At 43.7% G+C, this 15236-nt stretch overlaps 1 protein-coding gene across 1 annotated transcript in view; it reads left to right on the forward strand.

Annotated features, from left to right (window-relative positions):
- Positions 1-220: 220 nt before the first annotated feature.
- ptch1 (patched 1) overlaps positions 221-15236 on the forward strand; it is a 48173-nt gene continuing 33157 nt past the window's right edge. Inside the window, exons 1-2 of the mRNA XM_005721981.1 lie at positions 221-773; positions 2252-2444. Of these exons, the coding sequence (XP_005722038.1) occupies positions 603-773; positions 2252-2444 (364 nt within the window). The 5' untranslated portion in view covers positions 221-602. The remainder of the gene's footprint in view (positions 774-2251; positions 2445-15236) is intronic.

The following is a 15236-nucleotide window of genomic DNA, read 5'->3' on the forward strand; positions in this document are numbered from 1 at the left end:
GCTCACATGAGGTCTGCCTGCCTGGGTGGTCTCTCTACTTTAGTGAGCTGTTGCTAAGCAGCTAATAATAGTCGTGTTTGCTGAGTAATTTCTGCCCTTCTGGAACCAATCAGATGCAAGAAACTCCTGCAATCTGACAGCCCCAGAGGCGGGATCTCGAGTATTTTTTTCCTCTTCTCACCCCTCCTCTTTCTCTGCCTCCAAATGGAGAGAGGTCTTTTTCTTCATTTCTATTGAATCTCAGAGTTGGCCGTGACGCGCGGCCCAGGGGAAGACCACATAGATGTCACCAGAATGCTACGACTATCGAGGTTTCATACCCGACAACTTGTGTATGGAAATCACTTCGCGAAGCTCGCTTTTTGAGAGAAACTTACTTTTTTAAGAGACACGGTGAATGCGGTGAAAGCGGTGGAGACCTCCGGATCACGAAATGTTGGGATGGAAGGCGCAGACTTTGACTCGCCGTCTCCAACAGGAGTATGAAGTCCTACTTCACGGGTGTGAGATCTCCGAGAGTGAAACTCTGTTCTCTTGGGATATCGCTACACGCTTTCGGAGAAATACTATAAAGTGGGAAACCATATCGCTGTCCCCGCAACATGGCCTCGGCTGGTAATGCGCCCTCCGAGCAGGAAAACAGAGACCCCGATCGGCCGAGGATAACGCGGAGGAACAGGGGGGACTATACCCGCAACACACCGCTGGATTTGGAGTATTTGCAGCGGCCGAGTTACTGCGATGCGGGCTTTGCTCTGGAGCAGATTTCAGAGGTGCTTTTATTTCTCATCTTGAACGGGAAAAGGCTTTGTGATGCTGCTTTCATTGTATTCGTCGAAAAGAAAAAAATGTGGCCAAACTGTCCAGTCGCTGCTAGGTAACGGGACGGGCTGGGCACGGGGTACACAGCGGTAAGGCAAGGTTGCAGAAAAGCGCAAAGTAGTTGTGTTTGATTTCACGCGACTCTTCCGATGCAACCGGCTTATGATGAAAGATGTGCTGCAAGTTCTAAGTGCCCGTTTCCCCAGTACAAACACGCGATTGTTTCCAGTGCATCCCCAACCTAGAGCAGTCCCGCACCAGGCAAAAAACATGCAGCTTTTACTCTCGCAGGCAACGCTGCCATTGACCGTTTCATAACATCCAGCCTTTCTTTTACGCGGAGCACCCAAAGCTTTAAAGAGTTTCGGTGACACTGTCTAAACTTGGGTGACTCGTGTAAAGAGGAGGAAAGTAAAGAATCCATGTGGCTGCCCTCTTCCGTTCACAAATATTGTGATTCCTCCCCGTGATAGCTCCTTCACTTCCCCGTGCAGGCCGGAACACACGAGCGGCCAGACGGGGAGAGCGCGTGTGAGTGCGTGGTGGTGGTATTTGTGGTTTTACCACATGCGCCGATTCAGGGTATTTAATATCACCGGGCGATGTGTGCGTGCAGGTTACTTCAGTAGCAATTACACTACACCTCAAAATGTAACAGTTTCTGTCAAGTGGGGAGCATGTGGTCTACAGTGCATTCAGTATTTTATTTTATTCTGTCTTTTAAGACTTATAGTCTGCTACTAACAGCAGTATTGTGCTTCCAATGGCCATTTTACATAAAGAGTAGAACAAAGACACAAGGGAGCCTGCTTAGTAGTTGTGGTTTGACAGTTATGTCCTGTTTACCTGTGTCTACTCTGGAGGTCCAGATGTACTTATTTTGGACTATTAAAAAAATTATATATATATTAATATTATTATTATTATTATTATTATTATTATTATTATTATTATTATTATTATTCACAACTGGTTATTGTGGCTGTGAAGTGACAGGGAATGTTGGTACCTTCCCAGTGCATGTATTATGCTAAGGATTCTGATCTGACAGGACCTGTAGCTCGCACTCTGGGGAGTCCTCAGCACTGCCCAGGATCCCCAGCAGATTTGTGGTTTTTCAGTGAATAAAGGTTAGCAGAGGGATTTAGTAGATGTGTTGGAAGATCCCAGCTCTCTGACTTTAGATCCCCGGTTGTAGGTAAATGTGCAGTCTTACTGAAAAGAGAGCAGGTGGGATTCTTTGATCAAAGAGAGGCTTGTACTTTAAAACTGTAAAGGTTCTTTTAAGTGGACACATTTATTGTTGTAGCTTATTTGCATGTATACCATAAAATCTTTTGTCTTTAACCCTACAGCCTCACCTGAGCAGGTAAGTATGGTGCTTTGTCTGTTAACTGACAGTAACTCTGGGACTCTTGTCTTATCATAGGGGAAGGCAACTGGGAGGAAAGCACCTCTGTGGCTGAGAGCGAAGTTCCAGAGACTTTTATTTAGGCTGGGCTGTTACATTCAAAAGAACTGCGGAAAGTTTTTGGTTGTTGGCCTCATGATTTTTGGAGCTTTTGCTGTGGGCTTACGGGCAGCTAATTTGGAAACGGATGTGGAGAAACTCTGGGTGGAAGGTAAGACGCTCTTGATTATTTTGTTTTTTGACAAGCTGTGCAATTCATGATGTTTTTAAGTGTGACCTGCTGGGACTTTTCTTTATTTCAGTGCTTTTGAAACTGTTTGACTTCATATTGCATGTTTCCAAGAATTTGACACAGTTTAGTTTGGAGGAAGAAGGTTTGTTGGTGTTACTTAATGAAGTAGGTATAGGGATTGTTTATTGTATAGGTGCTGGCAAGCACCCAAGCAAAACTTGAAAATACTTGCCTATTCCCAACACACTTAGCTTCCAAAACCGTTCTAGATGCACACATAAGATGTGCAAGGGCTGAGTGTAACTATGCTCATAACAAGTTGTAATTAAGTTCATAAGGGGCTTTCGGGGTAGAAGAAATTTTTGTGAAAGCCGCCATTTTGTGAGATGTGTGTGAGTGTGTGTGTGTGTGTGTGTGTGTGTGTGTGCGCGTGTGTGTGTCTGCCTGCCTGCCCCCAGCAGTTGACTGTGTGTGGTCCCGTTTTGGACAGCTCTCAACTTTCCAAAAAGATTTGTCTCTGGCTGCAGGGAAAAAGCGGAGTGAGGGCAGGAACTCGTGTTTGCGGGGTGGATGGAACATTTGTTAGTTTTCCTTGTTTTTGAAATTCCTAAACAACTTATGAAGAGTGAAAATATATAAGGAAGAAAGAAACTGTGCATATGGGTGGTGCTTGTGGGGGGGTTTAAGGGGAAGGGGCTGAGCTTTTTTTCCTTTCCTTTGATCCACATTCCTGCGCTTATGGGTAGAGTTGGCTGTAGGAGTCATGAATGGAGGAGCAGACTTGTTGAGAAATTGAAGTGGAGTACTGTTTGGTTATAAAAATGAATGCATTTTTTTAGCGTGTGCTTGTGTGGTTGCCTTTTTAACTTTTTTAAACCACTTTGTCTCAGGTTTAAAAAAAAAAGTTAACAAGATCAAGCACTAAAGCAAACTGATTCCTGTACAGATCAAACACCACACCTCCTGCCCGGGGTTGGCTGTTCTCCCCTTGCGTGCAGCTGCAGGGGTCTGACAGACAGCGTGTTCTTCTAATCTGCGGCGCAGGCGCAGTTGGCAACAGTTTAGGCAGAGGGGAGCCTCTTTGGGATAGGAATCCTGATTATACTCAGAGGATCGCACTGTTTTCACACCCTTTCACATGTCTGACCACGGTCACGTATACTAAAGTGACCGGCACCTTTTGGAACTGAATATTATTGCACACTTCACAGTGCATCCTTTACTCTTACACACAAGTGCTCAAATGAATTAGTAATATATTTATAACTTCTTGTAATTTATGTAAAAAAATGAATAAATCAAAGATTTGCAGGGACCTGTCGCCGTTTTGTTGCCTGTTTGATTTAATTTTAAACGCTGTGTGGGATTTTAACAAAATTACTAAAAAACACTAAGAGCATCATTTTTGGCCTCTTCCTTCTCATACTGCTGCCCTTCTCAAAGAACGGGGTTTAGAAACATTTTGGCAAACTTTTTATTTAAAGCATATTTAAAAGGACAGCAATGAAGTCTTTTGGCTTCAAGATACATTGCAAGTGCAAACTGTAGACTTATTTCAGCTTCTTCAGAGTACTGAGGTTAAAATTACTAAAAGCTATAGCTTCAGAGTTATTGATTCAGTAGGTAAACGGTCTTCTTGTAGCTTCTCAAATGTGAGAACTTTTAGATTTTCTCAGTTTCCCATTATTATATGCACCTTTTTGTCCTTGCAAGGTCTGGTAACTTGTGATTTATCAGCATTTTCAGATGTTTCAGCTGATTCTGTTGCAAGTTTAGCGCTGCTGGTGTTGCATCAAATTCAGGATACTCAAACCCAGAGTGACTGTACACTTTTGTTTTGTTCCACCAATAAATTTTGGTGTTGACAGAACTGAACCTGACCTTGACTGACACACAAGTAGTGTAGTGACCTCTGGTAGGCATCTACAAAATGGTCTCATACTGGCTCACACCAAGATGCGAACCCCTGCTCGTACACAGGCTCTGACTACAAGACAGGGCTGCTGTGGTTTTCTACATCCCGATAAGTGAGGGGTTCCAGATGCTGGTAGGGAGAGATCTGTTTGTTTAGATTAGACTGCACAGCTGAGGGATAGATTAGTTCTGCCTGGACCGTGGAACGCTGTGCTGGGCTGTGCTGGGCCGTGCTGGGGGACTGGCCCATCGTCCGAGAGGAAAAAGAGGAGAGGACAGAGTGCCTGTTTATGTTTCATTTGGTTGGAACTGCAGGCGACCCATGGACGACCCCACGTGGAAGCTGTGTGGCCTGTGGATGCGTGCGCTCATACAATACAGCCCAGCTCCCATCAGATCTCTCAGCTCCTCCAGTGTTGACCGGAGCAACATTCACGTTTGCGATCTCGTGTCGTGTTGGTCGTCACCTGCTTTCTGATAGCTGCAGAGCAGCTGAGGTCTCCGGCAGACCGCCGTTAAGTCTCTACTGCAGTTAGCTTGTAGGTCACGTGCCACAGCTTTTGCAGGGATTGTCTTTTCTCACACAGTGCTCACTCAGCACTGTTTATAAATACTCTGACACAGGAAGTTCTGTTTATTAGACAAAGTGACAGAGACCAATTGGGAGTGAGATGCATGCCTGCACGAAGACGCAGTGGTGTCAGACCTCTGAGGATGCATGGAAGTTTGTTCTTTACTTAACAATCGGGGCAAGATCGTAAGATTTTCAGTCTTGTTTTCCCACTTAGAAAACATCAAAGTGACCGTGGTTTCTATTTAGGGCAGATTGTATCCACACTACAGACAATCTCTGTGTTTATATCCACTCACAGGAAATGATTAGTTCAAACAGGAAGCTGTAGTATTGTGGTGTACTGTCTCCCCACACACAATTGTGGTCTGAAGCTCTCTGTGTGCTTTCCTCAGTGTTGGAAAACATGCTCACTGGCTTGCGACCTCAGATGCATCCTCAGCTTAAACCTGAAGATCATCTAGATGATCTTGCAGTGATTAACAATAAGCCACATTCATGGAGAAGAGACATGGACGAGCGAGGAATGAGAGTCCTTTAGGTTTCCTCCTGGCTGCAAATGGAAAATGGAGCCATCCCTTGGCATTCTAGGTTATGGCAAAAACAGGCCAAATTGTAAAGAAAATAGGAGCACTGCCTGCCACTAATTAAAACAGTATCACATAAACATTGGCCTTCCTGTAGGACAGCCCCTCTCTCTTTTGCTCCGTTTCTTTGCGGAGAGAAAGGCTGGAGATTATGGAGCTGTGCTGATTGGGAAGAGGAGACGCAGGGAGGGGATGGTTTGGAAATTGGGGCCTTTGAAGCTTGAGCTCTGGGCAAGGGTTGAAGTTGAAGCCAGGGGTGAAGCCGACGATGTGGAGCTGTGGGGTAATCATGGCTGGAGTTTTATTTAGTCTATAGATTCAGCCTAGACTGAAGCGAGGATGAATTAAGTGGCTGCATTTTGTTCTCATCACACCTCAGGATCCAGAATTGTGAATCTGTGGACCAAAGAGGTTTGATGAAGGATAAGTGAAGAACAGCAACTGGAGGAGAAGACAGAGGCTTCGTGTTAACACTGGCGACTGCTACGTAAACGGCATGTTTTTGCAGTATTGACCGATGTCAGAGTTTATTTTAACTTAGCTGTGCTCCAATCTTAAAACCACTGACATGTTGACATGGCTACACATCAGTGTTGACCTAGAAATATATTACATCCAGTCAGACACTTTGCTCCGTAATGATTGGTTAAGGAAAATTGAATCTCTTTCCCCTATGGAAACTTATTACCAAGAAGGAAAAAGAGTGTAATTGCCTGACAGTTGTGTCTGATATCAAATGTATGGCAATTATATGAATGATTCAAGTTTAAAAAGAGCTTGTGGTCTCCAGATTTATGGGTGGGACTGGGGCACAGGGCAGTGGATTGTAGTCTCAAGGTTGCAGACTGAGGGGAGGGCCTCGGTCCCGGAGTGCTTTCTTGGGGGGCATAAGTGCAGAGGCTGGGGGCCACTGGGGTAGACCCCTGAGACCCTGAGGTCATCTTGTGGAGGCCCCACTATTTAAAACCTTACCTGATACTCACCCTGTGGCCTGGGTGCAGAGTGAAGACTCACAGCAGAAGTGGGAGGGGGGGGTGGAGGAACTGCAGCAAAGGTCGCAGCTGTCACCGGTCACTGTTTGCATATGTTCACGTGCGGGAATGTCGCATGTGTATGCCTACTGTATAATAGAGCGCCTCAGTGCCAGCTGTTTTGTTTCGAGTTTGCACTCTTTTCTCATTGTGTGATGATTCAGTTCTGTGAGTTTCTGATCAAACTTTTAAAATCTCTTCTCCAGCAGAGGGCAGTGAATCTATTTTTTATTTAATCTCTGAATTACTGTATAATAATTTTATGTCAAATAAATATCCAAGTGCAACAACAGCGCGCATCATCATCATTCCAGCTTCAACGATAGAATACACTTGAAGGAGCGACATGTCACAGAGGGAGTAATTTCAAAGTCATACTGCAGAAATTTCACAATTTAATTTCCTTTTAAATTGAAAGTGGAGCGCCTCTAGCCTGTCCCTGAAATCAGTATGGTAACAGTTACAGTGGTGCCAGGCTATGTTTGTGTGGAGCCGGATTTAAGGTTTCAAAATCCAGTCTGATAGGATCAAATGTTGTTGTTGTTATTTAATTTTTTTTCTAAAGCCATTCCTTGCCCGTTCCTCCGTGTCTGTTTTGTATCTAGTATGATTAAGAACTGAGTCAACAGAGCTGGTGGTTGTTTTGTTGTTTTGCTGGTAATGGCAGTGGAAAAGGGTGCAGTATAATGTTAAGTGCATGCAGAAGAAGCCTTGACATCCTTTTTTGTGGAGGAGGAGGAGTGCCCTGAATGTGGTGTCTCCACTGAGAGGATTGTGGTTTGCATGGCTGAATTATTCAGCTTTTGATGTGTATACAAGCGTAGATACATGCATGGGTGCATGTGCACACACACATGTACGCAGAAAGAGGCTTTGGAGTTTTGGTTCTGTGAATGAGTGGGTGGTTGAGCAGGGTTGGCATGCCAGTCTATTTTGGTAGTATCTTTTTTTTCCCTTTATCTTTCTTTTTCTCTCTTTCCCTTTCACTCTTTCTCTCACACTACACCTCCTGCAGCTTTCTTTCAGCAGAAGCAGCAGCAAGCGATCAAACATACAAACGCCCCCCCCACACGCAATATTTCTCCCTAGTTAGCGCGGCATACATGACATAGAGTCATCTATTCTTCTCTCCTCATCAGTTTCGCTCCCTGACATCAAATGTATACAGTAATACTCAAACGTGAGCGCACCTACACATGCGCGCTTGTTCCAAACTGCACTCCGCTGAGTTTGTGTTTATCAGTTCACTACAAACATGATTAAACCCCTCTATAAGGAATAACATTCCAGTGTGTTGTGTTAAACTTTACGAGTTGATGAAAAGTGCAGGCTGGCTGGTGAGGGATTTAGTGTGGGGAAACATTGCGCCTCTGGTACTGTACACAGACTCGCTGCGCTGTTTTCTCAAGCTAGCGTTTGAAAACAGCTTTGTGTATATTAGGCCTACCTGGCAAAAGTGAATGTGAAATACCATTTAAAAATTTGCTCGTCAAGCGTTCCCCGCGTGTGTGCGGGCGTGTGTGTGTGTGTGTGTGTGCTCCCAAGGCAAGCATGCTCCCATTCACAAACAACATCCTGAGATACCTCCAAGCACTCTGTTTACATTTTGCATTCTTTCAGGCGCTCTTATTCAAAAACCAGAGCCCTGCGAATGACCGACCACAGGAGACTGTGGAGAGAATTACCCTCCCCCTCTACCTCCCTCTCTCTCTCTCGCTCTCTCTCTCTCTCTCTCTTCTGTTCTTCTCTTTTTCTCTCTGCCAGAAAGGTCTCTCTCTTTACCCGAGCCTCCTTTCCCCCCCTCCTGCCCCCCACCCTCCCACCACTCCCCCGTCCCTGGCTGGAGAGAGAGTGGCCTCAGAATGCCAGATGTATTACAGAGTGAGCCACGGCAATGTAAACACTCAGCCCTGCCATGAGAGCAGGGTGGTCTGGCCTCCCTCCTTCCCTTCCCTCCCCTCGCCTCCTCTCCCTCCCTCTTCTCCTTTCCTCTGTTCCCTCCCTCACAGCGATGACTGCCAGAAGGGTGGAGAAACACCCTTCTGTACAAAACAGCAGAGGGAGAGTGTGTGTGTGCGTGCGTCTGTGTGTGTGTGTTGGAGAGGAGACTAAGTGAGGGAAGAAGCAAGAGTATAGTAGCAGTAGTGTGTTTGTGTTTTGGCTGCAGTGCCTACCGTACACTAGGAAAGAGAGATTGGGGTGTGGATTGATGCTTCTCAGACTGCAGAGCAGAGAAATTTTCTCGCTAACATTTCCAACTGTGTGTGTGTGTGTGTGTGTGTGTGTGTGTGTGTGTGTGTGTATTTTGTTTTATTATTTTTTTTTAGCCATACGTAGCTGTATATTTCATTGCAATTCCTGCAGCACGTCGTCATAGAATCTGGCAACCACGGCAGTTACACAAGTACCACACATGCACATGCAAGACATAAAGATACAAAGATAACATTTCCTCTGTCAGATGATTGAAAAGTCAGGAGCTCCAGATTGAATCAGCATGCAACTGAGTGAAATTGTCTCTTGCACTGTAACCTATCTGCATAAAGAGCACTGGGTGTTACAAAGACCATGTTTACACTTAAACATTTTCTACTTCGTTGTTCCCTGGCACGTGCACTACTCCAGTGTTTTTGGACCTGTGCATTTGTCCATTTTATTATTTGCTCACCCACCTTAGGTTGCAGAGGGTCTAGGGCATAGGTGTCAAACTCTGGCCCGCGGGCCAAATTTGGCCCGCAGCCTAATTACATTTGGCCCGCGAAGCCATACCAAATTACTATCAGAGCTGGCCTACTGGTATTATACAGCTAATATATATATTGTTTAGTATTAAGCTTTGCTTGTTCCATATTCAGTTTTTCAGCAAAACGTGTTTGAGTCCATTAGAAAAGATTCATTCTTATATCTGGAGGAATAAATATATTTCAATAAATATTAACGTTAGCCCGCAACTTTGTATTAGTTTTGAATTTTGGCCCACTGTGTATTTGAGTTTGACACCCCTGGTCTAGGGCCTACTGGAGCAGACACAAAGCAATAAGTATTGCTTATAGTACATTGGATGGATTTCAAGTCCATCACAGGATCCCAGAAATGGGAAGCTTTTGTATACTTCTAATGCTCTTTAAGTTTGGACACCACTGTGCTGTCTTTCAGTCTGAACTCTTCCTGTCATGCTGGGTTTTATCAGTCACTATATGTCATTCTCTAATTTGTCACTCACCCCCATTGCATGACCCTTTCCAGAAGAAAACAAAAAAAAATCAGGAAATCTGTCTTGACTGTCAGCAGTTAATTCAGCAAGAAGAACAAATTGCAGGCGTTTTCTAGTATAGTCTGTGTCTATACTAGCGCTGATTTCTAGCTAGCTACACATTCACTGTGTGTGCAAATGATCATTTAATATGTATTTCTAGGCTTTTTACAATGGATTGAGATTGTTTTTGGTTTAAAAACAACACTTACAGTGACAAAGGTAGCTGAATGCACGGGTTTGATATTTAGGTTAGATGCACATTAAAGTATCGAGTTGGGTCAGTTTCATATATCTTCCATCTTCTTGTTTCAAAATAACTATTTCATACACATTTACAGTTGTTTTATAGTTGATGTATTTACTATGTGAATTATTAATACATACATTGTAAATGTATATGTTCATTCAAAAATGTATGAATTTCACCAAATAACATGTTTCACCACAGACCCTAATACTGTGATCCATGTAAACCATAAACACTTTGCCTCAAAATAAAGGGACCAGTGCTCTCACTATAATCCGCCCTTCTGTAAAAGTTTGGCTCTGGTTGTTGGGCAGACCTATACATAACAGAATGGAGTATAAACAACCACCATTTGCTGGACTTATAAACTAGATGATAATTGCCATTAACAAAAAAAGAGAAAGTTGTAGTGCATTTCACTCTTACCTTTGTCAGGCACAAAGTGATGGATACATCCCAGAAAGCTGCACGAGCAAGCAAGACACAGACGGTCCATGAGATGCCCTGAACGCAAAAATGAGATCACCCCTTATCCAAATAACCTCAACATCCTGTCTGTTTTAAACTCGGTGGGTGCACTGCTGGGAATCTGACCAACTCAGATTCCCAGCAGTGCACTAAGTTTGCCCATGTTTAAAACAGACTGGGCGACTGGTTGTTGTGATGAGTGCAGAACAGATGCAAGTTCAGAGGTTCCTTGATTTATTAGTAAGATGGAATAACAGTTGAATTATGAGGGTGGTAGCCGTGAATCTCAAAAAACAAATACAGATCCTGTTGGTTTTTCTTTGTCTTACTTTCATACTGTTTCTGTGTCCTTTATTGCACACTCAAGAATGTGTGGTTTCTTTTTGGGATCCCTGAAATCATTGACCATCTTTACAGGAAATGACAAAGAGATAGCTAGTTGAGATTGGTTGTTGAGGCTCATGTCACGGTCTGTTATGGTTTGGTTGTGGGCCAATCACAAGGCTGTAAATGCAGCAAAAGGCTGGCTTAAATTTGACAGGCACTGCAGAAGAATACAGAATGTGATTTTTTTTTTACCCTGTCCTGGAGTCTTTTTTTTTTTCTTCATTATCACACACCTGAGAATGCAGAAAATCTGCTGCAGTTTAATTGGACATTATCTGGTCTTTACCTGCCAGCTTCCTGGAACAAAGTACGTGTGCTTTCAGATTTTACAGATGTGTGAAACCACACAATTATCACCGGCATTCACCGCTAGTGAGTGAGCGTGACGTGTGGTGCATCTTTTGCATTGCATTCAAGCAGGTCCCTCTATAAAACCAAACAGAATATTTACAGTTTTATGAAGCAGACAACTGTAGAAAATAACTCAGTTTGATTCTCTAAAAATTGTACAGAATTCATGGGTAAAATCGGCTAGACTTTATCAGAGTAAGAGGTGTACTATCGCTGAAGAGTTTATAAAGCTTTCGCGTCACTTTAGTGATGGTGGCTTCAGATCTGCCATGTCTGTTTGGCTGCATTATGACATCACTTTTAATTGAACTACAACCACTGCATGCACACATGCTACAAAAACAGACTTTCTGTCAATGTTTCCTTCCCCAACTACTCTTTACACAGCTCTCTGAATCCATTGGCACTGAATAGGATTTTTTTTTTTCGTGGGGGGTGGGAGAGGCGAGAGGGACCTGAATGAAGGCAGCAACGTGGAAGAATCTGCCCATTGAGGAGTGTGTGAATGTACACCTCGGGCCCAGGGGAAGCTGCATTGGGAGCCAGCCGACTGCTAAATACACCCATTTTAGGGGCCGCAGAGGCCGGACAGGTGATTAGCATAATCAGGGGAGAGGGGAGCTATACATATGGTAATGCAGTAGTTGGGGGGTGAGGTTTGGTGGTATGGGTGGGGATTCTGGGGGCAGTGGTTGGCAGCTGGGGTGTGTCGAGGGTCGGAGTGTTTCAGGGGTGCGCTGCTGCATGAGGAGACCCTCGGCTACAGCTGCCAGTCCGAGGACTTCCAGTCTCCGTTCTGTCACTCTCATGTTTTTTTCCTCATTTTTTTATTTCACAGTTTTCCACTCTTGACCACGATTGTTTTACACTCCCCTCTCTGTGTGGCAGCCCCCTCTTCTTATAAGCTGACAGGAGGGAGGGAAAGAGAGTGCAAGGGAGGGAGAGCAGTACAAGTGAGGGGAACTCACCACGGGTCAGATAGGGTCTCGGCTCCCAGTAAGGCCTTTCACCACATATTTGTGGCTGTGTGCACACCTGCATTGCAGAGTGAACATTGGAAACTGCTGTTAATGCTCTGTGGATTGCTGTGCGTGCTGCTGCAGTGAGTGCTCCTTCTCCTGCTCGCAAAGTTGTTCTGAGCCTTTTGCATCTCTTTACACACTGGCATCTCCTTTGCCAGTTCCTGTCTCTCTTTTTCCTCTCATCAAACCCTGTCCTCATATTCTGTGTGCTCCTGGATTAAAGCCTGGACTTCTTTCTTGCTTGTTCCTGTGGCGGGCTGATCATAATCTTATGCCCGCCTGCAGTTCAACAATTCTCTAACACTTTTTGACAATGCTTTGACAGAAATCTATGCCACTTTTTTTTTCGCTGCAGCTAAATATTTTAGATCGGTGTATAAAGTGATAAACAAATGCATTCTAGCATAGATCTGTTGATGTTTATCTACTTTTATTGAGAGGGTCTGTCACATTGCAGTGATGATATCCTACAGAAAATGGGAGCAGCAGAAAATCTAAGAAAAAAGATGAACTCAGAGCCGTGGCAGCAGATGGATAAGAGAAAGCAGACAAATGGTGGAGGACAGAAACAGGTGGGGTCCTCTTAGTGATCAAAGCAGGTTATTGACAGTAGCAGCTGAATGGGAGACAAACAGGAAGTAGGAGAGGTCACTGGACAGACCTACTGTGGGAAACTACCTGAGCAGTGTGACCAGGAGCAGATACCAAGCAAGTTCAAATAAATGACCAAGATAGCCAAGTAACAGATGTATTTTTATTATATTAGTATATCCTCTCTTTCCAAACCTCATGAGAAAGTTTGAAATCAGCCATAGTCTAAATAAAACTATGTCTTAAACATAACTGAACTACCAATGAGAAAAAGATGACCTTGTCTGCAACGGCATGGAGTTAAAGATGAAATATTCTTATCATTTTAAAAAAAGACAAATGTTTTTATTGTCTCTTGTGCAATTTTATGTTGGAAGACAAAAAGAAAGGAAGAGTTATATAATTTTTCTCTATACTCCTCAAACTTTGCCTCAGGATTTAGGACTCCTATAGCCCAAGGCTGCCTCTAAGCACCTGCCTGAAAGTTTAAAGGAGTGTTGCTAGAAAACTGCAAAGATTTTGCAGGTTGCTGTTTTTTTGCAGTTTGTAATGTAATAAGAAATGGCAGTATACAGAACCGGTGGAGATCAAGTAACAAACTTTGACAAGAGTACTGCAAATAGGATTGCTAAAACGGAAAATGAAAACCATCGTCTGACTCCTAAACCTACAGGAGGATTTGGCAAACTGCTCTGCTGCCTACATTACTTTAGTGTCAGAAGTTCTGGATGTTGTTATGGACTGAAAATTTTCTTATCACTGACTGAGCATCTCCACGAAGAAGTCTTCACCCCTGACTAAGTGGTCAGACCAAGAAAGACTCTTGGTAGGAAGAAAACCACCATTTAAGAATTCTGCAGAAGTGTTCCTCTTCCTCAGATCCAAGTATTAATACAATAATGTTTCAAGTTCGCAATCCTGTTGACTTCACTTCTTGGTTTTCACTCTGGCTTATATCATCCACTGTGAGACCTGCTATGAATAGGTGTGTGCCCGTGCTCAGTGCGTTGAATTAATTCACTTAGGACAAAAGTTAGGATAAGGTTCTCAGTATGTAGGTAAATGGGATATTTATGTTATAGTTATTTAATAATTGAACAGAAAATACCAAAATGTCTTTATAGGAGATTATGGGTTGATTCATTAGAAAGAAAACGGTTAATAATATCAATCTTTTAATACCAGCCTATGGAAAACTTGAAAGCACAACTTGAAAAACCACAGTAAGAACCTTTCATACCTTTGCAAATATTCATTAAGTACCAGTATTGCTAAACTCCAGAGAAACTCAAAATATCAAGCTCTTGTATGAAAGCGTCATTTTTCTGTCTCATGCAACAGGTGTCACTTCCCAAGTTTAAAAGATATTTTCAGTGTAAATCAACTTAAATTTGATTTTCTTTACACAACTTTTAAAGCAGCTTTTTAAGTACATGCCGTTGTAGTTTCATGGGGTGGTCGTCTCTTTATCCCTTTGATAATACTGGAGGTTCAGATTTTGGGAGGTCGCTGTAGACTTGGTAGCAGTGAGATGACCTGGTTTTGGGGGGCTTCCTCTTCACCATAGGGGGTGCCTGCTGGGATGGAGGGCTAATCCAGCTAATCCGTTCTCTGCAAACAGACACACACACCCACACACACTCACACACAGAGATGTGTTCAGCCGCATGCAAATACATATAATACATTATGTCACAAATCTTTAGGTAGTGGAGCAGGTCAGGTGTTTCAGACTATTTATTCATAGATGTGTAAATATGTTCAGGTGTACACTGAACATAATTGGGATTGGAATTATACCAGCATCACTCACAGTTACAGGAGTGGTTGCCACCGGTGGTGCGTGTTCTCCTCGAAAGTTATGGGCTGCTTCCGTTGTCAGACATAAGAGATGTGCTGGGGTGGGGACAAGCTGTTGTGTGTTGCATGGAAAGGAGAGAAAGCTGGCGAAAGGATATGGGGGGTGGTTTGGCTTTGACAGAGGGGCCGGGCTGATTGCCATCATGATCTGGCCAATCACAGTGTAGAGCTGAATAGAGCAAAGAGAGAGAGAAAATGAGAATGAGGAGGGGGCGTTCAGATCTGAAAGGAGGAAGGGGGTGATGTCAGTTCCTTAGAAACCTACTTTCTCTCCTTTGGTGCCCGCCACCCCCCACCATTCCTCTACTTTGAGAATAGGGGGACCAGGGGTTAATGTTATGCAACATGCTGAATACCCACACCGAGGGCTCCACTACAGTGACAAGCATAGGCCTCTTCTCTTCTCTTCTCTTCTCTTCTCTTCTCTTCTCTTCTCTTCTCTTCTCTTCTCTTCTCTTCTCTTCTCTTCTCTTCTCTTCTCTTCTC

The sequence above is a fragment of the Pundamilia nyererei genome, unplaced genomic scaffold (assembly GCF_000239375.1).
Source record: "Pundamilia nyererei isolate P.nyererei 1_Seehausen unplaced genomic scaffold, PunNye1.0 scaffold00006, whole genome shotgun sequence".
Lineage (NCBI taxonomy): Eukaryota > Metazoa > Chordata > Actinopteri > Cichliformes > Cichlidae > Pundamilia > Pundamilia nyererei.